This window comes from Hypanus sabinus, chromosome 25 (assembly GCF_030144855.1).
Source record: "Hypanus sabinus isolate sHypSab1 chromosome 25, sHypSab1.hap1, whole genome shotgun sequence".
Classification (NCBI taxonomy): Eukaryota; Metazoa; Chordata; class Chondrichthyes; order Myliobatiformes; family Dasyatidae; genus Hypanus; species Hypanus sabinus.
The window spans coordinates 45394594-45421965 of NC_082730.1; the positions used below are offsets into that span (position 1 = coordinate 45394594).

General features: G+C 38.0%; 1 protein-coding gene across 2 annotated transcripts in view; it reads left to right on the plus strand.

Moving 5' to 3' along the window:
• Window positions 1-27372, plus strand: part of ipo9 (importin 9) — a 149990-nt gene that overhangs the window by 56523 nt on the left and 66095 nt on the right. For both annotated transcript variants that reach the window (XM_059950511.1, XM_059950510.1), the window contains exons 12-13: window positions 11285-11391; window positions 15782-15921. In XM_059950511.1, the coding sequence (XP_059806494.1) occupies window positions 11285-11391; window positions 15782-15921 (247 nt within the window). The remainder of the gene's footprint in view (window positions 1-11284; window positions 11392-15781; window positions 15922-27372) is intronic.

A 27372-nucleotide genomic window follows, 5' to 3' on the forward strand; every position in this document is an offset into this window, starting at 1 on the left:
TACATAGCATGCAGACAATGTTCGCAGGACGCCACAAAACGACAACTGCAAAATCCGTCAGCCATCAGGATCTTGAAGCAGAGGGAATAACAGTGCAAGTTAATTGCTGTTCTCACAACTTCTGGACTTGCTTTTAATGCCTCTTCATGTCATGTTCTTGATTTTTTTTTATTATTATTTTGATTTTTATCTTTTTGTATTGGCACAGTCATTTTAATTGTTTTGTGTGTGGTTTTTCTTTGATTCTATTGTTTCTTTGTATTTACTCTAAATGCCTGCAAGAAAATTAATCTCAGTAGTATATAGTTACATATACATATTTTGATAATTTACTTTGAACATTGAAATCAAGCCTCTGTCCTTCACACCCTCCTGACTACAGATAGTACTCCAACCCTAGGACAGGCCTCTGGGCCTCTAGGCTCCAAGTTCAGCTGTTGGGCTTTGTCTCCTGGTTTCAGTTGACTTCCATGCTCCGATATTCAGTATCAGCAGAACTGAAGTTAGCAACCACACGACTCAACGGGAAATCCAGTAACAGCACAGTTTGGTTGATACTCCCTTCTCCTAGTCTCTTGTCATCTGCTAGCTTGTACTTCTCCACCTTATTCTGGCATCCTTCTTCCCCCCCCCCCCCACCGCTCTTCCCCTTCCAACCCTGATGAAGGTCTCTGCCCGAAACATCGACTCTTTATTCTCTTCCATAGATGCTACCTGACCGGCTGACTTCCTCCTGAATTTTGTACATATTTCCCTGGACTCCAGCATCTGCAGAATCTCCTGTTCATCATTCCGCATTCTGTTTTAGATGTTTATTTTTTGTCTTCTGCGTTAGTATGTCAGTAGAAAAGAGCAAATATTAGATTTCCAAACATTCATTCTACAAAAAATTTAAATGTTACAGAGAAATTTCTGTATTTCATTAAATAACCTAATAAGTAACAGACCACTCTTTAAATACAAACTTGATGGCTTTGTAAGTGCATGTAAGCCCAGTGCATGATTGAACAAAGATAACAAACAGGTGCTGATGATCAATGACATATTGAGTTAAATGAACTAAACTGATTAACTGAAACAGAAACAGATATAGAAGAAATCAAACGAAAAGGTAAGGTGTGGCAGATATGACAGTTTAACCTTCAAATCAATTCTTACACCATGGCAAGAATGAATGAAGTACAAGGTGGTCTCTCTCAAGCAGAAATTTGATGGCAGACAAGAGTTTCAAGGTGTGCTGCCCAAGCTCTTGTGAAGAAGCACAAGGAAATGGGTAAGGTTGAGGACCAGATAGGGGTCAGCCATGGAAACTGAGTGCAGCAGATGAGAAATACATTAAACTGGCGTCCTTTCTAAATTAGAAGAAGTCCAGCGCTGTTGTCAGCTCAGAGCCCTAATGGAGCCCAAGTACACCCCTGTACAGTCCGGAGAAGTCTTGTCAGCAGTGGTCTTCAAAGAAGAGTAGCTACCAAACAGCTATTATATTTAGATCATTCTGACTGGTTGTATCACCACCTGGTACGGGAACTGCACCAACCTTAGTTGCTGGGTACTGCAGAGAGTGGTACAGACAGCCCAGCACTTCTGTGAATGTGAACTTCCCTCAACTGAGGACATTTATAGCAGCAGGTGCGTAAAGAAGGCCTGGAAGATCATTGGGAATACCAGTCACCCCAACCATAAATGTTTCAGTTGCTTCAGTCTGGCAAATGATACCACAGCATTAAAATCAGGACCAACAGACCACACGATAGCTTCTTTCTACAAGCCATTAGACTATTATATTCTCATGTTTGTACATTGTGATGGAGTCATAATGCAAAGATTTTTACTCCCTCACATTGTGGGCTGGATGTAAGATTTAAGTAAATAGAGGCAAAGCCAAGAGACTTACCTACACACAAAAAAACACATGGACTAGAGTGTTGAACAGCAAGTCAACATTTGAAATTTTTCACTCAAACAGGAGGCAGTTTGTCCACAGAAGAGCTGGAGAGCAGAGGTTCCCTGCAGGTTTGGGGCTGCATTCCTGCGTGGAGTTGTAGACCTGGTCAGAGTTAATGGAATTCTCAGTGCTAAGTAGAAGCAGATTTTCATCCATCAGGGAGATGGGATCGGTCCCAACTTCATTCTGCAACTGGACAATGACCCCAAACACACAGCCAAGGTCATAAAGAATTATCTTCAGAGAAAAGAAGAACAGGGATTTCTGCTTCCAATAAGCCCTGATGTCAACATCATCAAGGCTATCTGAGATTACCTGGAGAGACAGAAGTAAGTGAGACAGCCAAAGTCTGTAGAATGACTGTGACAAGTTCACCAGATGTTTGGAACAACCTACTGGTCGATGTTTGTATCAAACTGCACAACTTTATACCTGAGAGAATTGATGCAGTTTTAAAGGCAAAGGATGGTCACGCCAAATATTGATTTGCTTTTTCTTCTGTTCGCTGCTCTTTGTAGTAAATGTTGTTGATATTGAGAAAATGTTCATTTCCATTTGTCATCTCATTCCCATTTTGGTCCATGGCATCCTTCACTTACCACACTGAGGCCACACTCAGTTTGGTGGAGCAGCACCTCATATTCTGAATAGTCTCCAGCCTAATGGCATGCAGATTCTCTAACTTACGGTGGTTACGCCTCGACCCCCTTTTTTTTCCTTTCCATTTCCTGTTCTGATTCCCTTCTTCACCCTTCTCCACACCTGCCCATCATTTAATGCCCCTCCTTCCCTTTCTCCCTATCCCCTCCTAGCTTCTTAGGTCATCTTGCCCTTCCTCACCCACTCACCTGCTCTTACAGCTTATACTGCTCTGCCTCCCCACACCTCTGGCATCAACCCCCTGCCCTTCCATTCCTGATGAGAGGTCTTGGCCTGAAAAGTTGACTGTTTATTCCCCTCCACAAATGCTGCTTGACCTCCAGCTTTTTCTGTTCGTTGCTGTGGATTTCCAGCATCTGCAGAATCTCTTGTCTTGTGCAATAAAGTCTTTTGAGGAAGTCTGAGACTTTTGAACTACATGAGATATTTTGGGCTCTCTGTCTGGCCCTTCCCACGATATGAGTTGTGGATCTCTGGACTGACAGCCACCTCCCATTATATTCAGAAAGGCAATTCTCTTTTGCCTTTCTGTGTCCAGGAGGAAATGTTGCAGGTACAGAGAGAGACATGTGGAGCAGCACGTTGCTGTGGGCCAGGTTCAGTCATCAAAACCCTGGGCCCCACTGTTATCCCTGGGACAGAGAAGATAAAGGTGTCTCCTTTAGCTCCTTCCCTACTGATTGCTATTCCTTCACAGTCTAGACCATTACAAATAAAGCCCTCCCCAGCATTGAGCACATTTACAAGGAGCATTGTCGCAGGAAAGAATATCCACCATTAAGGACCCACACCATCTAGGCCATGCTCTCTTCTGGTTGCTGCTGTTAGGAAGGAGGTGTAAAAGCCACACCACCAGGTTCAGGAATAGTTATTACCCCTCAACCATCAGGCACTTAAACCAGAGTGAGTAACTTCGCCCACTTCAATGATGAACTGAATCCACAACCTATGGACTCACTTTCAAGTTCTCTGTATTATTCTTTTTTTTCCAAATCTTTTTATTATTATTATTATTATTATTCAAAAATAACATAAGTACATTGAAGTAACAACACTTACAATGCCTCACTCAAAAAAAAATTATCTTAAAGATTGAAAATTTTTGTGAATAAAAAAACCCTACTAAGCAAGAAAAGTGAAAAAAAAGAACCCCATTGGCCATGCACCATACAAAAAACTTCTAAAAATGAACATCAAGCTGCCAACAAGAAAGATATATCAAGGGAAAAAAAAAATTTACACTTAGATTGTGGAGGAAATCTTATCAGTTAACTGAAATGATAGTAACGAGCAAATGAGCCCCATCACTTCTTAAAATCAAACAAAGGTTCAAAGGTTTGACTTCTAATTTTCTCCAAGCTAAGACAGCATCACTTGAGAGAACCATTGTGACAAAGTAGGAGCTGATATATCTTTCCATTTCAACAAAATGGCCCTCCTAGCTATCAATGTAAAAAATGCAATAACATGTTGGTCAGACAGAAATACCATGGATATTTTGAGGAATTATTCCAAAAAGCACAGTCAATTTATTAGGTTGTAAGTTGATTCTGAGTGCTTTAGAAATTGTTGAAAAGACTGACTTCTAAAACTGTTTTAATATAGAACATGACCAGAACATATGTGTCAGTGTAGCTATCTCAGTTTTACATCTATCACAATACTTGTCAACATTGGAAAATATTTTAGAAAATCTCTCCTTCATCAAATGGTAACGATGTGCAATTTTAAATTGAATCAGTGAATGAATAGAACAGATTGAAGAAGAGTTAACCAGCTTCAGAATCCGTGTCCAATCCTCTCATATAAAAGTCAAATTGAGTTTCTTCTCCCAATCCTGTTTAATCTTAAGTAAAGGACTCTTATCCCATTGTAATAATAAATTATAAATTCTTCCAAAAGTCAAGTCAAGTCAACTTTTATTATCCTTTCAAGCATAACTGCTGGTACAGTGCATAGTAAAAATGAGACAAAGTTTTTTCAGGACCATGGTGTTATGTGACACAGTACAAAAAACTAGATTGAACTACGTAATAATTTTAAAAAACACAGAAAGCTACACTAGACTACAAACCTACACTGGACTGCATAAAGTGCACAAAAACAGTGCAGGCATTACAATAAATAATAAACAGGACAGTAGGGCAAGGTGTCAGTCCAGTCTTCGGGTATTGAGGAGTCTTGATAGCTTGGGGGAAGAAACTGTTACATAGAACCTTTTTATCGAAGGGTTCACATTCATAATAGTATCTAATAATATGTAAGGAAAATTACTTAGATATTTTTGTAAAAAATGTCTAACTTGATATTGTAAAAAGTGAATATGAGAGAGAATATTTATTGACTAATTGTTCAAAAGACATCAGTCTGCCTTCTTTAAATAAATCCAAAAAAGAATTTATACCTTTATTCTTCCGAAGTAAAAACATTGGATCACTCCAGGAAGGTTTAAAAAAGTAATTATGATAAATTATACTACAAAGTTTAAATTCTTTAAAATGAAAAAAATTGCAGAACTGGAGCCAAATTTGTAAAGAGTGCTTAACCACAGGATATAGGTTTAAATTAACAACTTGAGCTAATTGTATAGGTAGAGCAACTCCTAATAACGAAGTTAAATAAAACTGTTTCACAGCTTTCAGTTCCAGGTCTACCCAAATTGGCCGATCATTCCTATCACCCCAATATAACCAAAGGGGCATATATCGCAAATTAACAGCCCAATAATACATTCTTAGATTAGGTAAAGTGAGACCTCCATCCTTTTTCAACTTTTGTAAATGACATTTACTAATTTTTGGTCTTTTATTATCCCAAATAAAAGATCGAATAATAGAATCAATCCGATCAAAAAACTTCTTAGTAAAAAAAAAGGAATATTCTGAAATAAATATAAAAATTTTGGTAAAATCGTCATTTTAATTACTTGAAAACGACCAACAAGTGAAAATGTAAGTGGACTCCATCTACTAAATGAGTACTTCATAGAGTCCACTAAAGGAGGAAAATTGATTTTGTAAAAATTCTTATTTTTTTTTTTAGTAATTATGACACCTAAATATCTAAAAGAATCCATAACTTTAAAAGGAATATGATATATATATATAGATAGATTCATTTAAAGGGAGTAATTCTCTTTGACTAGAATTTATTTTATATCCTGAAAAATCTCCAGATTTGTCAAATAATTTCAGCAAAGCAGGAATAGATTCTTCAGGCTTAAATATATATACACCAATAAATCATCAGCATAAAGAGAGATCTTGTGCATGGTCTCATTCACAAAAATCCCATGAATATTTTTGGCTTCACGAAGAGCAATAGCCAGGGATTCTAATATTAAGTTAAATAACAAAGGGCTTAATGGGCAACCTTGACTTGTCCCCCGTGATAGCTGAAAAAAGGAGACCTACAATTATTAGTGACAACAGTAGCAATAGGAGCTTTATATATCATTTTAATGCGATCATTAAAATTAATACCAAAACCAAATTTTTCTAAAACATTAAATAAATATTTCCATTCGACTCGATCAAGTGCTTTTTCAGCATCCAAAGATACAATGCATTGTGGAGTTTTAGAAGAGGGCAAATATATAATGTTAAATAGTCTTTGAACATTTGAAAAAGAATAATGACCCTTTATAAAGCCTGTTAGATCTTTAAAAATGATTAAACCCTAAATAGTCTCCAACTGATTGGCCATTATCTTTGAGAGAATCTTAGCATCAACATTCAATAATGAAATAGGTCTGTGTGAGGCACAATCAGTAGGATCTTTATCCTTTTTGAGAAATAAAGAAATAGAAGCCTCATAAAAAGTAGAGGGTAAATCACTTTTCAGAAAAGAATCTTTAAGCATCTCCAATATATATGGAGAAAGCAATTTACCAAATTTTTTATAAAATTCTACAGGATAACCATCAAGTCCTGGGGCTTTATCAGATTGCATTGAAAAAATAGCTTTATGAATTTTGGATTCAATAATTTGGGCATCAAGAGTTTTTTGGTCCTCAGCAGAAATTTTTTGAAAAGCAATCTTTCATTTAAAAAAACACACTCATTTCAGAAGAATCTACTGGACATTGAGATTTATAAAGTTCAGTCTAAAAATCTTATTAATTTCTTCATATTCCCAAGCTAGGGTACCATCCTTTCTATGTATTTTTAAAATTTGCCTTTTGGCTCCAGCCAATTTTAATTGAGATGCAAGTAGTTTATTATTTTTATCTCCAAACATATAAAATTGGCTCTTTAATTTGAATAAGTCAATATTAGGGAAGTCGGATAGATATTACCTAAATCTTTAATTTGTTTTGAAATTTTATCTAATTCTGCTTTAGTCTGTTTTTCAAGTTTAGCTGAATAAGAAATAGTCTGACCATGTAAAAATGCTTTGAATGTATCCCATATAATTAATTTGGACATACCTCCTATATCCTTAAAAAGAAAAAATTCTTTTATCTGGCTTTCAATAAAACTGATAAAATCAGAGTTTTGCAACAAAGTCTGAGACATATGCCATGGTGGATGGACAAAAATAACATCATCAAATTCGAAGGACAAACTCAAAAGGCGCATGATTAGATATAGCAATAACGTCATATTCACAGTTTTTAACATTAGGCAAAAGGCGGGGATCAATTATAGTATAATGAATCCTCAAATTTTTTTTATAGACATGAAAATAAAAAGGAATATTCTCTGTTATCAGGGTGCAAATGCCTCCATAATTCGATCAATCGGTCAAAAAGGAGTTAATAACTGATGCAGAATGATTTGGAAGTCGCTGATTAGTTGAGCTCTTGTCAATCAAAGGATTTAAACAACAGTTAAAATCCCCACCCTTTATCAACATATATTCTTTTAAATCCGGCAATAAAGCAAATACTTTTTTTCAAAAAAGGATCATCTAAATTAGGACCATACAAATTGACCAAAACAACCTTTCTATTACAAATCACTCCTTTAACAATGAAAAATCTACCGTTAGAATCTGATTCAATATCCTCAAGTAAATATATATCTAATATAATAGATTTAATAAAGATAGATACGCCTTTAGTTTTACTCTGAGAGGTAACATGGAACAGTAATCCATTCCACCAGGGCAGAAGATCTATTTTGGTCTCCCGCCCTGATAATTTGTCTCCTGAGCAAAAATTATATCAGGTTGGAATTGATTAATAATTTTAAAAGACTCTTTTCGTTTAATAGGATGATTCCAACCACATACATTCTAACTTATTACATTAATCCGTTTAACTGCCATACTATAATTTTATTCTAGTTTACTTTATACATGCGCAGAACACATACCAATACGGAATTATCAAAGATGGCGGTGTTGAGGAATACAACCATATAGAAAACACGCAAGCTCCGGAACCACCCAATGGGTAAAAACTCCTAACTCTAAACCCACCCACCTTTCCAAAAGCCCGAAAAAAAGGCAAGTGAGCTAAGATAGAATACAAAGCCATGGGCCACTCTGTCGGTCTCGTCTCTCCCTCCCCCCAGCCAGTACACAGTAAAATAAAATGACGTTGCAAGAAAGACAGTAAAGTTTCAACAAAGGAGAGTGTTTACATTCCATCATATATTAAACAAAAAAAGATCCAAAATAATATCTCTTAGAGAGCAAAACCAGCACCATCTTAAGTTTAGTTTTAAATCTCTAAGAAAACTTTAAATTTGGTTATAGGACGCTGTAATAAAACAGATAAAAAGGTTAATAGTATATTTAACAAAACCAAATTTACAAAAATAAAAACACAAAATGTTGGCAGAACTCAGCAGGCCAGACAGCATCTATGGGAGGAGGTAGTGACAACGTTTTGGGCCGAAACCCTTCATCAGGAGTGAAGTAACAGGATGGTCGGGGGGGATAAGAAGTGGGGAAAGGGATAAAGTAGAGAGCTGGGAAGTGATAGGCTGGAGGGAAATGGGCTAGGGGGAAGGTGGAGAATTATGGGAAATAAAAGAGAAAGAAAGGTAGGGCTGGGGGGGGAGAATTATAGTGAGGGGGGGAGAAACGAGAGAAAGAGAACCAGACTAAAATAATAGATAGGGATTGGGGGGGGGGGGGCAGGGGTATCAACGGAGGATGAAGGGTTTCGGCCCGAAACGTTGTCACTACCTCCTCCCATAGATGCTGTCTGGGCTGCTGAGTTCTGCCAGCAGTTTGTGTTTTTATTTATTTCCAGCATCTGCAGATTCACTCGTGTTGCCTTCAAATTTACAAAAATATTAACGTAATATAAGTAACTAAACCCTCCCAGATATATATATAAAAAGAAACCCTATTAGTAGGAAAAAAACTACCAATTAGTAAATTAAACAACAAAAAGAAACATCAAACCAAATATTAGATAAAAGAAACAAATCCTTTTATCCTCTTTTCTCAGTCAAATATCTAATTAGCCATTTAAACAGTCAAACTTGAACTGTAAATCTTCTTTCCAAAGAAAAATCCAATAGGATGTAATGATGAGCAGGTTAGTGAACCAAAATAAATCTTGGTCTGGTTGAGTCTTTAAATTTCGAAGTAGACAGCCTATGTGCTCTTTCAATAGTAGGCGGCTGTGATAAAATAGTCGGAAATAGAGTTTGAAAGAGTTTACCAAAGTAAACCGTTAAGTCTCCATTTTCAGTTCCTTCTCGCAATCCAACCATTCATATATTGCCTTGGTGAGACCTAGTTTCTTGGTCTATAATATTTTGATATTTTTCCAAACCGGTTGTACAAACCCCATTTCCAGAAAAGTTGGGATATTTTCCAAAATGCAATAAAACCAAATATCTGTGTTATGTTAATTCACGTGAACCTTTATTTAACTGACAAAAGTACAAAGAAAAGATTTTCAATAGTTTTACTGATCAACTTAATTGTATTTTACAAATATACACAAATTTAGAATTTGATGGCTGCAACACACTCAACAAAAGTTGGGACAGAGGCATGTTTACCATTGTTTCATTATTATTCTTTTCCAGTTGATCTTTAATTGCCCTGTTCTGATCTTGAATTGAATTCATTGTCCGAACGATATCTTCAGCCCTTGATGGCATTTCATCAGGTCTTTCCTTCGGCATCTTTTCCATTACCTTTATCAGTAGGTTCATGCAGATTCTTTCCGCTTCTCGTAGTGTTACGTATCCCGTAACTGGATAACTCACCAGCAAAGATAGAGAGGTCCGTTGGAGTCTGATGGCACTATTTTTGAACATTTTATTCATAAAGGGGGAGCACAAAAGTAAGGTTAATACAAACATTCAGAACATATACATCGGCAAAACTCAATCTAAAGCGCGGGTATAGCAATAATCATCATTAAGAAAATAATCTCGACTGTTGTCTAGGGGATAATATATTGTCCGTTGGAAATATAAAAGTCACTCAGAAGTTTGCAGGCTTCAGTCTTTTTGGGGAACCGCTGCGTTTCACGTTTTTCAGAGAGAAACGGGAAAAACTTGCCCGGGTCTTTGACGAAGCAACACCGTTGAATCAGGGGAGCGTTGTTTCCCTGTTATTAGTTCGAAGTCCTTCTAGGTATTATCAGCCACCTGCTCCCCAGGCAGAGAAGTTACGGAGCGCACGTGGCTTTTGACTGGTTTCCAGCTATCACGGGAGCATTGAGCGATCGAGTCCTTCTGGTGCGTCTCTCTGGGGTACCGCCTCCTGCAGTCCCCTTTTATCTTGACTTGCCGAGTTGTAGATGTCCACCAAAGTAGGGTGATGCAATCCCCACCCCCACATTGCCCGAGGGTGTCCATATCCGTGGTAGCTGTCACGTAGCAGGGTCATGCCCTTAGCACATGTGTCTCTAAGAGCAATGGCCAAAACCATTACATTGTCTCTCATTTTCCTGGGTCCGAGACCCGAATTAATAGTGCTCTCCGGAAGGAGGGGGCTGCTTCCGCCCCTTCAGCCTCTCAGAGCTGTGGTACATTCATAACAGTAGACATAGACATAATACTCCTCTTCAAGAATCAGCAATTAAAAATTTTAAATTCAAAATTTAAACTGGGGGGAGAGAGAGAAAACGTAAGAGCAGCAGAAAATTACTGCTACTCCATCGACAGACAGAGGCGGTCTCCTTTATTACTTATTATTTTGTTTTTATTTTTATAATTGTACAATTTGTTATCCTTTGCACATTGGTTGTCCAGTTTTGTTCATGTGGTTTTTAATTGATTGTATTGTGTTTCTTCGTATCTACTGTGAACTCTTTTTAAGCCTATAGCCCATACTGGGGCATAGGCCGCTGACAGCAACTTACCAGAGTTTGATTGGCCACGTGGCTTCCACTTTCACCATCTAGGCAAAGATCCTTCCTCTCCCTGGATGACATCTTTGGACCTTCAGTTGGTGTTTCTGTAGTTCTGGGTTTTTTTTACAGCAAGGCTTTGTTACCCCCATGCCTAACCCTCCTGCTTTTGCAGCTGGGCTTGGGACCGTCCATGGAAAGAGTTATGTACTGTGAATACCTGCAAGAAAAAGAATCTCAGGGTAGACCTGCATACTTTGATAATAAATTTACTTTGAACTTTGTAAACTTCTTTAGTCCATTCAGCTACTCAACCTAGCACATTGGTGAGCAGTTCCTTTAACTTTTCTTTTCTCACTTGAAAGCCCTTCTAGAATAGCTAACAGTGGTTTCTCATTTTGCTGTTTCAGGCCGTTGTAAGTGACTTTCAGAATGAAAGTGCCATTGCCCTTGCAGCAGCTGCAACTAGACATCTGCAGGAAGCTGAGCAGGCCAAGCGTGCTGGCAATGTCCACTGGTAAGTGAAATCTGCACGGCCTGGCTAGAGCCTTCATCGGTTGAGGTTTAATAATTAGCGGAATGACTTAAAGCCATGTGTTCCCGAGATGGATTGATAGAGATCCTAGCTCATGATAATTAGCAGAACAACAACAGAGGGTTAAGTTGGAGGGAAGAGTTAGGTTGATCTTTCTTACTTACTGTCCGTTATGCTGCTGTCATTTAGGGCAGCCTTGACATCTATCTGTCTGTCCTTGGCCACTTTCACTATAGTGCCCCAGCTATGGCTCAGGGTCAGCCATTCAGGTCCCGGGTGGTGACTCTGGAATACCATTACCATATATATAACCATATATAACAATCACAGCACAGAAACAGGCCATCTCGGCCCTCCTAGTCCGTGCCGAACTCTTAATCTCACCTAGTCCCACCTACCCGCACTCAGCCCATAACCCTCCACTCCTTTCCTGTCCATATACCTATCCAATTTTACCTTAAATGACACAACTGAACTGGCCTCTACTACTTCTACAGGAAGCTCATTCCACACACCTATCACTCTCTGAGTAAAGAAATACCCCCTCGTTTTTCCCTTCAACTTCTGCCCCCTAACTCTCAAATCATGTCCTCTCGTTTGAATCTCCCCTACTCTCAATGGAAACAGCCTATTCACGTCAACTCTATCTATCCCTCTCAAAATTTTAAATACCTCGATCAAATCCCCCCTCAACCTTCTACGCTCCAATGAATAGAGACCTAACTTGTTCAACCTTTTTCTGTAACTTAAGTGCTGAAACCCAGGTAACATCCTAGTAAATCGTCTCTGCACTCTCTCTAATTTATTGATATCTTTCCTATAATTCGGTGACCAGAACTGCACACAATATTCTAAATTTGGCCTTACCAATGCCTTGTACAATTTTAACATTACATCCCAACTTCTATACTCAATGCTTTGATTTATAAAGGCCAGCGTTCCAAAAGCCTTCTTCACCACCCTATCTACATGAGACTCCACCTTCAGGGAACTATGCACTGTTATTCCTAGATCTCTCTGTTCCTCTGCATTCCTCAATGCCCTACCATTTACCCTGTATGTTCTATTTGGATTATTCCTGCCAAAATGTAGAACCTCACACTTCTCAGCATTAAACTCCATCTGCCAATGTTCAGCCCATTCTTCTAACCGGCATAAATCTCCCTGCAAGCTTTGAAAACCCACCTCATTATCCACAACACCTCCTACCTTAGTATCATTGGCATACTTACTAATCCAATTTACCACCCCATCATCCAGATCATTTATGTATATTACAAACAACATTGGGCCCAAAACAGATCCCTGAGGCACCCCGCTAGTCACCGGCCTCTATCCCGATAAACAATTATCCACCACTACTCTCTGGCATCTCCCATCTAGCCACTGTTGAATCCATTTTATTACTCCAGCATTAATACCTAACGACTGAACCTTCTTAACTAACCTTCCATGTGGAACTTTGTCAAAGGCTTTGCTGAAGTCCATATAGACTACATCCAATGCCTTACCCTCGTCAACATTCCTCATAACTGTGTAACTTACACACAGATGAAGAACAGTTTTGTTTAATCAATCAGGCTTGTTAAGCCTTTAGCTGAACTCCCAAACCTGGACGACTGATGCAGCACACTTAGTTTAGCCTCTACCCTTTGACCTGTTTGGCCAAAGCATAATGTTCTGATTCTAGCCATCATAGCTCTCTGGGTAATTGAGGCCTCTAAACCACGACAAGTTGTGGTTCTCTTGGAGGTAAATTGATCTTAGTTTAGGTTAAAAGATCCCAGGAGATCAGCTATTTCGGAGTTACTCAAACCACCCTGTCTGGCACCATCAATAATTCTGTGGTCAAGGTCACTTAAAACACATTTCTTCGCCTTTCTTATGTTTGGTCTAAACAACAACTGAACCTCTTGCATGCTTTTATGCGTTCAGTTGGTGCCATGTATTTGCTTTAACGAGCAGTTCTACCTAATAAAGTGACCAATGAGTAAAGTTAGTTTGCACAAAGTATTTTTTGCTCTCCTAATCTTTCTACTACACTTGGCTTTTACATCAGAATTTGGAGAATTTTTACATTACCGCCTGAGGTAAAGCTGGTAGATTGGGGGACCACTTTGTCAAGCACTTCTCTTCCATCTGCCAAAGCTGGAATTCCTGGTAGCCAACCATTTTAATTCCTGTTGCCATTCCCGTCCCAACATGCAAAGCTGGAAATCCCAGTAGCCAACCATTTTAATCCCTATTGTCATACCCATCCAAACGTGTTGGTCCAGGGCCACCTCTTTTTCTCCAGTGAGGTCAGGATGGAGGAGAAACAAGTCGTGTTCCATTTGTGAAGACGTGAACATCAATTTCTCCTTGCAGTAATTTTTTTTCTCTTTTTCTTTTCCCCTGCCACTTAACTCTTTTATTCCCCACTCTAACTTAGCTCTTCCCCTTATCTCCCCCAGTGCCCCTCCTCCTTTCCCTTTCTCCCCAGGTTCACTCTCCTCTCCTACCCTCTTTCTTCTACAGCCCATAAGCGATAGAGGCACAATTACGCCATTGAATCTGCTGTGCCATTCAGTCATGGCTGATCCTTTTTCCCCTCTTCAGCCCCACTCCCCGGCCTTCTCCCCATAACCTTGTCCAATCAAGAATCTATCAGTCTCGGTTTTAAATACACCTAATAACTTGGCCTCCTGTAGCTGCCTGTGGTAACAAATTCCACAAATTCACTCCATAACCTCGTCCTTAACAGTTGACTCCAGCATCTCCCAACCATTGATGTCAGGCTAACTGGTTTATAATTTTTCTTCCTGCTTCCTTCCTCCTTTCTTAGAGTGGAGTGATATTTGCAATTTTCTGGTCCTCTGGCACTATGCCAGAGTCCAATGATTTTTGAAAGGTCATTACTAATGCCTGCATAATCACTTATTCTACTTCTTGCAGAACCCGAGGGTGTAATTCATCTGGTCCGGGTGACTTATATACCCTTAGGTCTTACAGCTTTTTGAGCTCCTTCACCCTTATAATAGTAATCACACTCACTCCTCTTCCATCACACCCTTCAACATCTGGCACACTACTAGTGTCTTCCACAGTGAATTCTGATGCAAAATAGTCATTTTCTAGTGGTCCTATATCAACTCTCCATCTCTTTTATTTTTTACATACTTGAAAATTTTTTACTATCCACTTTGATATTGTTTGCTAGCTTGCTTTCATATTTCATCTTTTCCTTCCTAATGATTATTTTGGTTGCGCTTGTAGGATTTTGAAAGCTTCCCAATCCTCTTCTTGCTAATTTTTGCTTTGTTGTATACCCTCTGTTTTGATTTTACATTGGCTTTGACTTCCCTTGTCAGGTATGGTTGTACTATTTTGCCATTTGTGTATTTCTTTGTTTTTGGGATACATCTCTCCTGCATCTTCCTCATTTTTCCCAGAAACTCACATCATTGCATCCCTGCCAGCATCTCCTTCCAATTTTCTTTGGCCAACTCCTCTCATACCACTATAATTTCCTTTACTCCATTGAAATACTGCTATGTCAGACTTTACTTTTCCTTGTCAAATTTCAAGTTGGATCATATTACCTTCCTTTACCTTCAGCTCTCTAATCGCCTTCGGTTTATTACATAACGTCCAATCCAGTATAACTGTTCCCCCAGTATGCTCAGTGACAAAGTGTTCTAAAAAGTCATCCCATAGACAATCAACAAACTCACTCTCGAGATCCATTACCAATCTGATTTTCCCAATTGACCTGCATGTTAAAATCTCCCATAACTATCTTAAATATCTACCAAAACATCTGACTGCTCTTCCCACCCCCCCAAAAAAGTGTTGTAGATGCAATCTGAGATGTCCGTGACCCTGGCACCTGAGAGGCAACATACCATCTGTGTGTTCCTTTAATGTCCACAGAATCTCCTAACTGCTCCTCTGAATATTGAGTCCCCTACCAATACTGCTTCCCCCACCAGGACTAACGTATTATCCTCTGGTTAGTTCTTCCTCTTACCCCAGCTTTTCCTTCTGGCATCTTTCCCCTTCCTTTCCAGTCCTGATGAAGGGTCTCGGCCCAAAACATAAACTGTTCATAGATGCTCCCTGACCTGCTGAGTTCCTCCAGCATCTTGTGTGCGTTGACCTGTCTGTTCTCACCTTGTTGCGTCAGAAGCTATCCCCTCCCAATCCTGATAGTTAACAGTTAGCTAGAGGAAGACAGCATTGGGTGAGCTGTTTGCCCCTGATGTTGATACTGGATGGACAGCTGCAAGCTACAGGTTTTGAGGTGTAACTCTGGTGATTACATTCTGCTGATGTGTGATCACCCGCTCGCTCTCCATCCACACATGAGTGACTGATTTTTTTTGTTTGGCAGGTGGAAGATTCATGAGGCTTGCATGCTGGCGCTAGGGTCCGTGAAAAGCATCATCACGGACAATGTGAAGAATGGGCAGATACAGTTCGACATACACGGATTTCTCACCAATGTTGTACTTGCTGACCTCAACCTTTCAGGTAGGATGCAGACGGTATACACCTGATCATCCAGGTAATGAGAAGCAGTCTGAACAATTGATTTTAGTCCAGTGTGTATCAGGAACAGGCACAGGCTAGAGCCAAGATCAGGCTACCCAAAAACCTTACTTCAGAGTGTCCAATGTATTCAATGTGTATCAGGAGATTTGGCCAAATTATCTCATCCTGAACGATTGGAAAATAGTTGCTACTGGATTCAAATCACGTGATTACTAATTAGCTTTATTTGTCACATGCACATCGAAATTTGCACCAATGACCAGGACAATCCAAGGAAGTGCTGGGGATAGCCTACAGTTATCGCCACCCTTCCATCACCAACCCAGTCTGCTCCCAGTTTACTAACCCTTCCGTCTTTGAACTGTGGAAGGAAACTGGAACATGCAGAGGAAGCCTACAGGGAGAATATACAAGCTCCTTACAGACTATGGTGGGAATTGAACTCTGAACAGTGATCGCTGGTGCTGTAATATTGCTCTAACTGCTACGCTAATGTGCTGTCCTAACAGTGGTAAAAATGCCAAGAAATTTGGAGTATACTTGCTTCTTAAGTGGAAAGTAAAAGGTGAAAATTCCTGCCCAAGCCTTAACTTAAAATGCACGATGTTGCTGGATAAATAAGGTGAAGTGCAGAGCCAATATGAAGTCTGACCATTTCTCCTTGGACTTGGTTTAAGCCTACCTTGGAACAAAGGAGTGAAGTAAGGTTTGGGGGTAGCCTGATCTTGGCTCTAGCCTGTGCCTGTTATGAGTAAGGGACAGAGGAGAGCATGAAAGCTCACAGAATGCATCATCTACAGTGTAATAAACAGTTGATGACCTGGGACAAGGCCCTTCCTCAGCGCTTGAAAGGAAGGGGCAGAAGCCAGAATGAGAAGTGGGGGGGGGGGGTGGAATAACAAGCTGGCAGGTGATTGGTGAGACCAAGTGAGGGGGTAAGAAAAAAGATTGAGATTAGCTTTATTTGTCACTTGGAATATAGGAAAATGAGATCCAAGCAGTCAAGTATCTAAGATTCTACAGATGCTGAAAATCCAGAGCATCCTGCACACAAGATGCAGGAGGAACTCGGCAGGTTAGGCAGCATCTATGGAGGAGAAGAAACAGACGATGTTTTGGGCTGGGACCGTTCATCCCTCCCGACTTAACCAAGTGAGTACAGGGAATGAGATGATTTGAAGGAAGATATTTTGAGAAGAAAGAAATGTTAGCAGAAGTGGGGTTGCTGAATATATAAACACGAAATTCTGCAGATGTTGGAATGTTTGAGCAACCCACAGAAAATACTGGAGCAACTCAGCAGGTCAGGCAACATCTATGGAGGGGAGTAAAAGTCAACAGTTCGGGCTAAGACCCATCACCCAGCCTTCAAAATCTCTTGTGTTTAGGATATGATAGCTAGTGAGTTCAGAGAGGGTAGTGAGATCCTGAACCATATTGACTTCACAAAGGAGAAGGTGCTAGTGAGTTTGAAGTAGAAAGATGGATAAATCCCTTGGAAGCTGACCAAGTGTACCTGCTGCGATGATTGAAGTAAAGGAAGAGGATCTTGGGAAGATTCTTGTATCTTTATTAACCAGGGGTGCAATACGGGATGGCTAATGTGAGTATGTTGCAAGGACAAGCCTACAAAAAGTGATGAATACGGCCCAGTCCATAATTTGTAAAGCCAACCCCGCCTCCTCAGGTCCCATACCACTAAGTTCAGGAACAGTAATTACCTTTCAAGCATTGGGCTCTTGGGATAACTTAACTGGCCCCATCATTGAACTGTTTCCACAACCTATGGACTCACTTTCAAGAACTCTTCATTTCATGTTCTTGATATTTATTGCTTATTTGTTTATTTTTCTTTTTGTGTTTACATTTGATGGCCTATCCTATCGTGTGCAGTCTCAGTGATTCTGTTGTGTTTCTTTGTATTTACTGTGAATGTACTCAAGAAAATGAATCTCAGGGTTATATATGGTGACGTGTATGTACTGTGATAATAAATTTACTTTGAACTTAGAGAATTGCAGACTGGTGAGCCTGACATCAGTGGTGGGGGAGTTCCTGCAGGGGTTGTGAGAGACGGGGAAGTCACTTATATTTGGAAAGGCAAGGACTGATTTGGAATAATTAGTTTGGCTTTGTTTTTGTGAGATTATGTCTCATATAACTGAACTTTTTGTGTTTGTCAGTTTATTATTGGATGTGAAAGTTAGAGGGGGTGCGGAGGAGGTTTGTCAGGATGCTGCCTGCATTCGAGAGCATGTCTTCTGGAAACAGGTTGATCAAGTTTGGTCTCTTTTCGTGAAGGAGAGTGAGAGGCGACTTGATAGTAGGTTCAAGATGATCAGCATAAATCGAGTGGGCAACCCCAGAACAGAACCGGCTAATATGAGGAAATAATTTGAAGGTGATTGGAGGAAGTATAGGAAGGATGTTAAGGTAATATTTTATACACAGAGAGAGGTGGGTGTGTGGGAGACCCTGCCGGATTATTAGAGGCATAGATTGAATAGAGAGCTAGCACCTGTTTTCCCAGGGCTGCAATGGCTAATGTGAGAGGACTTAATTTGAAGGTGATTGGAGGAAAGTATGAGGGATGTCAAAGAGTGGTGGATGCATGCTACCTGCTGCCAGAGATGGTAGTAGTCTGCTACATTAGAGAAATTTAAGAGACTTAGATAAGCAGGTGGATAATAGAAAAATGGAGGACTAAGGTGGGGGAGGGACGAGTAGGTTAAAGATTGGCACAGCATCGTGGGCCAAAGTTCCTGTACTATAGGCTATGTTCTTTGTTCAGATAAATGTCCGAGAGCATTGACAAGTGCAGACTGGTGGATGCCGTTTACGTGGACTTCTTCAAAGCCCATAACAAGGTATTGAATGGTAGACTGATCCAGAAGGTTAGGTCAGGTGTTCCAGGGCAAGAAAGTGCATTGAATAAAAATTCTTTTTGGCAATGGGAATTAGGGTGTTTGTAGAGAGTTACTTTTCTCATTGGAGCCCTGTGACCACTGATGCTCCATGGGGATCAGTGCTTGGACATTTACTGTTCACGGTATGTGGATGAGAATCTAGATGACGTGATCAGGAAGTTTGTATGTGGTTACATGAGGATCGAGATTGACTGCAAAAGTGGGCAAGGGAATGGCTTCAAGATGGCATTTGCGATATACCACAATATACAGGCAGCTCATAAAACTACTAGAGGTGCTTCTTTTGAACTGAACACTGCAACCCACAGGCTGTAATTTCCTTTTACGAAACAAACTTTTGAACGTCTAACCAAACTTGCAAATTTACAGTCTCTTGAAGGATTCGACGGACTGGACTCTCGGATGCAGGTATAGCACCTTGAAGTGAACAAAGGTCAGTCTCTGCCAGCATGGCCTTTAAGACAGACTAGAGTATTGAGGCCCAAGACAGAAAACAGACCACTCTTCAGCCTATTCTATCCCAGCCAAAATCCCCCATCTAAGCCCATCCCGTCTGCCTCTGTTTAACCCATCTTCCTCTCTTCTCAGGAGTCTTAAGTCCCATGGTGTCAAGTTCAGAAACAGTCATTGCCCTACAACCATCTGGCTCCTACACGACTCCTTCACTCACCTCAGTGCTGAACTGATGTCATAGCATTTAGACTTACTTTCAAGGACCCTGCCTTTGTTGTGTATGGTTTTTCATTTATTCTGTTGTTTTTCTTTATTTTCTTGTGCCTGCATGAAAATTAATCTCAAAGTTATATGTGATATACTTACTTTGAACTTTGATAGAATTTAACTGGGGCCAAGTGTAAAGTGATGTATTCTGAGATATTAAGCCAGACTAGGACCTACACCGTGAATGGCAAGGCCCTACAGGGAGGAATTAAACCAAAATACCTTGGAGTATATATACATAGGTCCCTGAAAATACCAACAAATGCAAGGTAGCTTTTGGTTGGGACATCATCTTATTGTTATACAGATTTTTGATCAGGCCACACTTAGAATATTATTTGCAGCTCTTGTCACCATTCATTAGCAAGAATGTGATTGAGTAAGAGAGGGTGTAGAAAAGGTTCACAGGAATGTTGCCTGAACTGGACATCATGAGTAAGAAAGAAAGACTGAGTAGGCTAAAACCATTTTTCCTGGAGCAAAGGAGACTGGGGAGTGACATAAAGGTTTATTAAATTATAGACAGAACTTACAAAACACACACAAATTGCCACAGGAGCTCAGCAGGTCAAGCAACATCTATGGAGAGGACAGTTGATAGTCGGGCTGAGACCCTTCATCAGTAAAGGAAGTGGGAAAATGTTACTCACTGTTCCACCAAAAAGGCAGGCATCACTGGAATCCATGCATAGCCCACTTTTGGAGGAGCTGGAAGTAGTTGTTGAGTGTGAGGACCAGAGCCATCAGACAGAGGAGATTAATGGTGGAGGGGAACTGGTTAGTTCTGTTGGCTAGAAAGAAGTGGAGAGCTTCAAGGCCTTTCTCTTGAATGATAGAAGTGTATAGGGACTGGGCATCCATGCTGACAATAAGGCGGTCAGGCCCAGGGAACTGGAAGTGGTTGAAGAAATCAAGAACACATGAAATGTTACAGATGTAGGTAGGAGGCGTCTGGCCCAAGAGGAATAAAATGCAGTTGAGGTTGCAGATACAAGTTCAGTTGGCCATGAGCAGGAAGAAACAGTAGACCTACCTGGACAGGCGGTTTTGTGGATCTTGAGTAGGAGGTGTAAAGAAGCACTGTGGAGTAAGGGAACTGTGAGGTTGTTGTCATTATATGGGAAATCTTCAGAGTTGTTGAGTTTTAATACATTTGGAGGAAAATTTAGGAGGGGTGTCAGAAACGCAGAAAGAGGTATTTAGGTGCGTGGTATGTGCTGCTAAGGTAGTAGTGGAATCAGACATTAGGGGTATTTAGATAGGCACTTGGAGAGAGAAAAATGGAGGGCTCTATAGGAGGGAAGGGTTAGATTGATCTTAGAGTAGATTGAAAGGTTGGCATAACGTGGGCCAAAGGGCCATACTGTGCTGCATGTTCTATGAGATGCTCAACTAATGAGTATGTCCATGGCTGAGATTGTGAAAAAGGAGACTAAGGGGCAATGGGCTGTTTCTATTATCATTGTGTCCTTGTGCCTTGAGTGAGAGATTCTCTATGCTTAATTTAAAGTTAATCTCTTAACAGCATCTCTCTTAACCACGTAGGGAACAGGCCAGAAGAGAAAAGCTACTGTACTTATATGAAGCTTTCTTTATCTGGCCTGTCCTCTACAGGATTATTGAATGTGTGAACTAGGAGCAGGAGTAGGTCGTTTGATGCTTCTGATCTGCGTTGCCATTAAGTATGGTCATGGTTGATCTGATTGTAACCTTGGCTCTGCATATGTCTACCCTTATATCTTTCACCCTTTGCTTTATCTGGAACCTATCTATGTCTGCCCGAAAAAGATTAAAAGTCTTTTGTTTCTACCATACTTCAAGAAGTGTTCCAAAGACACAAACTTTTGAAGAAAGAAAAGTCTGCCTCATTTCTTTCTTTTCTTTTTCAATCTTTTTATTGATTTTCACATATACACAAAAAAAATAACATAGTAATAAGTAAATTATAAATACAATAGACTTGAAATCACATTGATAATAAGATAATAATATCCTACTAAACATCAACAAAAGAACTTAATCAAGTCCACATGATTATATGAAAAAGAAACAAATAACCATTAAAAAAGAAAAAAATATATTAAAAAATATGTGAGAAAAAAAATATATTAAAAAAAAAATAAAACACTAAACTAAACTAACATAGGCAATAATAACAGTTTACAAGTATAAGATAGTGTCAAAGAACTCCGGAACTCCATACCTGAACATGAATAAGCAGAAAGGTCTGGAAAAGGCCAAATTAATTCATATGAAAATGTCGAATAAACGGTCTCCAAGTTTCTTCAAATTTAATTGATGAGTCAAAAATAGTGCTTCTAATTTTTTCCAAACTCAGACAAGAAATAGTTTGAGAAAGCCATTGAAATGTAGTAGGAGGATTTACTTCTTTCCAATTTTGTAGTATAGACCTTCTGGCCATTAATGTTACAAAAGCAATCATTCGTCTGATTGAGGGGGAAAACTGATTGCCATCTTCATTTGGTATGCCAAAAATTGCAGTAATAAAATGAGGTTGTAAATCTATATTCCAAATTGAGGAAATAGTAGTAAATATATCCTTCCAATAATTATGTAAAGTGGGACATGACCAAAACATATGGGTCAATGAGGCCACTGCTAAATGACATCTGTCACATAGAGGGTTAATATGAGAGTAGAATCGAGCAAGTTTATCTTTAGACATATGAGCTCTATGTACAATTTTAAATTGTATTAAAGCATGTTTAGCACATATAGAAGAAGAATTAACCATTTGCAAAATTTTTTCCCATTTATCTGTTGATATGTTGTATTGAAGTTCTTTTTCCCATTCTTGTTTAATTCTAACTGATATTTCTGGTTGTATCTTCATAATCATATTATAAATAAAAGCTACTAATCCCTTCTGACAAGGATTTAAGATAAAGATCAAATCTGTAGTGTCCATCAAAGTTGAATTAGGAAAAGATGGTAAAACTTTATGTAAAAAATTTCTAATTTGTAAATATCTGAAAAAATTAGATTTAGGTAATTCAAATTTATTAGAAAGTTGATCAAATGACATCAAAGTATCTTCAAAAAAGAGATCACGAAAACATTTTATACCTTTCCTTTTCCATATGTTAAAAGCTTGATCTGTCCAGGAGGGTTTGAAAAAGAAATTAAATAAGATAGGGCTATCAAGAACAAAGTTTTTCAAAATAAAAAACTTACGAAATTGAAACCAAATTCGTAATGTATGTTTAATAACAGGATTAAGTATTTGTTTATTAAATTTAACTAAATCCGCAGGAAGACAAGAACCAAGAACAGAGAATAGAGAATATCCCTTTACCTCATTACATTCCAAATTTACCCACTGTGGGCACAGTGGTGAATCCAAATCTAATTTCCAATACAATAAATTACGAATATTATTTGCCCAATAATAAAATCTAAAATTAGGTAAAGCTAAACCACCATCTTTTGTTGATTTTTGCAATTGCTTTTTACTTAACCTAGGGTTTTTATTTTGCCACACAAATGAAGAAATTTTTGAATCAATGTTATCAAAAAAAGATTTAGGAATAAAAACTGGTAGGGCTTGGAATAAATATAAAAATTTCGGTAAAATCATCATTTTGACAGCATTAATCCGACCAATTAATGATAAAAACAAGGGAGACCATCTTGTAGTAAGTTGATGAATTTGATGAAGCATAGGTAAAAAATTCATTCTAAATAAATCTTTATATTTCTTGGTAATTTTTATACCAAGATAAGTGAAGTTATCAGTAACAACTTTAAATGGTGTCCTATCAGTCAATAAAGTTTGTGCATTTAAAGGAAATAATTCACTCTTATCTAAATTTAGTTTATAACCAGAAAAAGTACCAAATTGAACCAACAAGGATAAAATAGCAGGAATAGACCTATCAGGGTCAGAAATATATAACAGCAAATCATCAGCATAAAGAGATAATTTATATAACTTCTCATTACGGGTAATACCAAAAATATTAGGAGATTCACGAATAGCAATAGCTAAAGGTTCTAATGCAATATTAAATAATAAAGGACTTAAGGGACAACCTTGTCTCGTACCACGAGATAATTGAAAAAAAGAGGATCTGTGGTTATTCGTAAAAACAGAAGCAACAGGTTTATGATATATTAATTTAATCCATGATATAAAATTAGGACTAAAATTAAAATTTCTCAATGTATTAAATAAATATATCCATTCAACTCTATCAAAAGCTTTTTCAGCATCTAATGAAATAACACATTCTGGGATTGTGGGTGGTGAAGTATGAATTATATTAATCAATTTTCTAACATTAAAAAAGGAATACCGATTCCTCATAAAACCAGTTTGATCTTCTGAAATAATCTGAGACAGTACTTTTTCTAATCTAATAGCTAAAATTTTTGTAAGAATCTTAGAATCTACATTTAATAATGATATAGGGCGATAAGATGTACATAAAGTAGGATCTTTATCTTTTTTAAGAATTAGAGAAATATTAGCTTCATAAAAAGATTGAGGTAATCTCTTCTTAGCAAACGCATCATTAAAAATTTCACATAACCAAGGAGAAAGCAAAGAAGAAAAAGTTTTAAAAAATTCTACTATATAACCATCAGGACCAGGAGCTTTCCCTGAGTTCATTGATGAAATAGCCTCTCCTATTTCCACTATAGAAATAGGAGCATCTAACAGACTATGATCTTCATCAGTCAGTTTAGGAATATTCAAATTGTTAAAAAAATTATCTATCATGGACTGATCACCATCAAATTCTGAATGATATAAAGATTTATAAAAATCTTGAAAGGTATTATTAATTTCTTTATGATCAGTAGTTAAATTACCGTCTGATTTGCGAATTTTAATAATTTGTCGCTTAGTCGAGATAGCCTTTAATTGATTAGCTAACAGTTTACCAGTACGGTCACTATGAATATAAAATTGAGCCCTGGTCCTAATTAATTGATTTTCAATTGAAGAAGATAATAGTAAACTATGTTCCATTTGAAGCTCAACTCTCTTCTTATAAAGTTCTTTGGTAGGAGTCACGGAATAAATCTTATCAATTTCCTTAATTTTATCCACCAATAAAGCAATATCTAAATATCTTTGTTTTCTTTTACCAACAGAATATGAGATAATTTGACCACGAATAAAAGCCTTAAAAGAGTCCCAAAGTATTCCTCTGTCGATTTCTTCAGTACAGTTTGTAGAAAAGAACAAGTCAATTTGCTGTTTTATATAAGTAATAAATTCCGGGTCTTGAAGCAAAGTAGCGTTAAGTCTCCAAGATCTGGTGTTATTGGAATAGTCCGAAATCTTAATAGATAACTTCAAAGGTGCATGATCCGAAATAGTAATAGAATCATATTTACAATCAATAACATCCGTTAATAACCGATGATCAATAAGAAAATAGTCAATTCTAGAGTAACTATGATATACATGTGAAAAAAAAGAAAATTCTTTATCTTTAGGGTTCAAAAACCGCCATATTTCTGTAATTCCCGAGTCAACCAAAAATGAATTAATAAGTAGGGCTGATCTATTCGGAAGAGTGCGAATAGGTTTAGATCTATCCATCAAAGGATTCAAACAACAATTAAAATCTCCACCCATTATCAACATATATTCATTTAGATTAGGAAGAGAGGTAAATAAACGTCTAAAAAAATCAGGGCAATCAAAGTTTGGAGCATAAATATTAACTAGAACAACTTTCCGATGGAAAAGTAAACCAGTTATCAACAAAAATCTACCCTGTGGGTCAGAGATAATTTCATGATGTGTAAACGATATTGAGGGATCTATAAAAATAGACACACCCCTAATTTTGGCGGTACAATTCGAATGAAATTGTTGACCCTTCCAGAACCTAAAAAAACGTTGATTATCCTCCCTCCTGATATGGGTCTCCTGTGCAAAGATAATATTAGCATTCAGTCTATGGAATACTTTAAATATTTTTTTGCGTTTAATCGGATGATTTAAACCATTAGTATTCCAGGAGATAAAGTTAACAGATCTATCCATCATACCAATATTAATTGTGTGTATCATAAAAGGTTAAAAAGACACATAACCCACAATTCAGGAAGGAGGAAAATTGATTCAGGAGCAGCCGGAGAACATGACACCTCAACAATATTAGTAATTTAAAGTCGGCCCATAAACTAAAAGCAAAAAAATAAAAAGCAAAAGCGTGAAAAAAGATCCCTACCCCCTCCCCCCACCCTTCGAAAAAAAGCCAAGCGGCAGGCGCATAATCTAATACTAATATTACCCCCATTTCAAGATGGCAGCTCTATAAAAAAAAGATTAGAAGAAAACTATATATCACCCAAATTAAAATATAGAGTTGCAAAAAAATATATATATATCAATCAGAATAATAAAAAAAAAACTAATATAATACAACAATCATTAATAAAAAAAAGGTATAAACGTCAAAATTTAAAAGTGTAGTATACCTTTAAAAAAAAATCCCATATTCAAATACAAGATGACGTTTCAAGAGCAAAGACTTATGGGAAGAAGAAACGCCATTTTGAAAAGGCCATATTACTAAATACAAAAGTGAGTTCAGCGATCTGTTAAAAAACAAAATAACATTTAAAAAGAAAGGGATATAATAAACAGTACAACATATATATAAAAAAAACTAAAAATCCAAAACATTCGTCCCATATCTGAGTACAGGCAAACAGATAAATGCTTGTAAAAAACAGAATCTTACGGGAAAAATAAACATCTTAAAAAAAAGATAAATCATTAATGCAAAATATAAACGTATATAACCAAAACAGAAAGAAAAAAAAGAATATTATCAAAATTAAAAAAAAACATCTATAAACAATGAAGCTAGTAAAAAAAACCGGACCCATAGATCAAAAAATAAAAAGTTATAACCCAACTTCATAGGTTAAAACTTAAAATAGAAAGATATCCTCTCTCCGAAAAATCTTCCACATAACACATAGTTCAAGTTGCAGTAGAAGATCGAAATTCTCCAACAAATTTCTTCGCTTCTTCCAGAGTGTTGAAAAATCGTTGACTGTTGTCGGGCAGCACAATTCTAAGCTTCGCTGGATACATTAAAGCTTGTCTAAGTCCGATCGAATGAATCTCTGCCATCACTGGTTTAAAAGCGATCCTGGCTCTCATTACTTCAAAAGAATAATCCTCAACTATTCGAAATTGAAAGTTTTTGTAGGAAATCATACCTTTTTTACGAGCTAATCGAATTAAAAACTCTTTCTCACGAGGATAATGAAGGCGAACAATCACCGCTCGTGGTTTATCAGGCACAGACGAAAACCTCGCAACTCTGTGAGCGCGGTCGATAATAGGTTTAGTTTTCAAACCTTCATCACCGAAAATTTCCCATAATAAATTAGAGAAAAATTCAGTTAAATCACCGGACTCAACTTTTTCGGGAAACCCGATAATACGCAAATTCTGTCTGCGAGATCGATTTTCGAGATCAGAAATTTTAAACTTATACTGATCTACAGTCTTAAGAGTCGATTGTACCTTCTTATCCAACACTTCAATTGTACGTACTTTTTCAACAATTAATTTTTCAAGAGTCGCCAACTTATCTTCATGCCGCTGAATAACCGATGCCTGCGATTGAAACTTAGTATCAAGCGATTTAACAGCTCCTTCAAGTTCAGACATTTTCGTGGTAAACGTGTTTTCCAAACTTGCCATTTTACTTTCCAAACTTGCCATTTTACTTTGCAGCTTGTTATCCAAACCTGCAAGTTTAGTGTCCAGAAGATTAGAAAT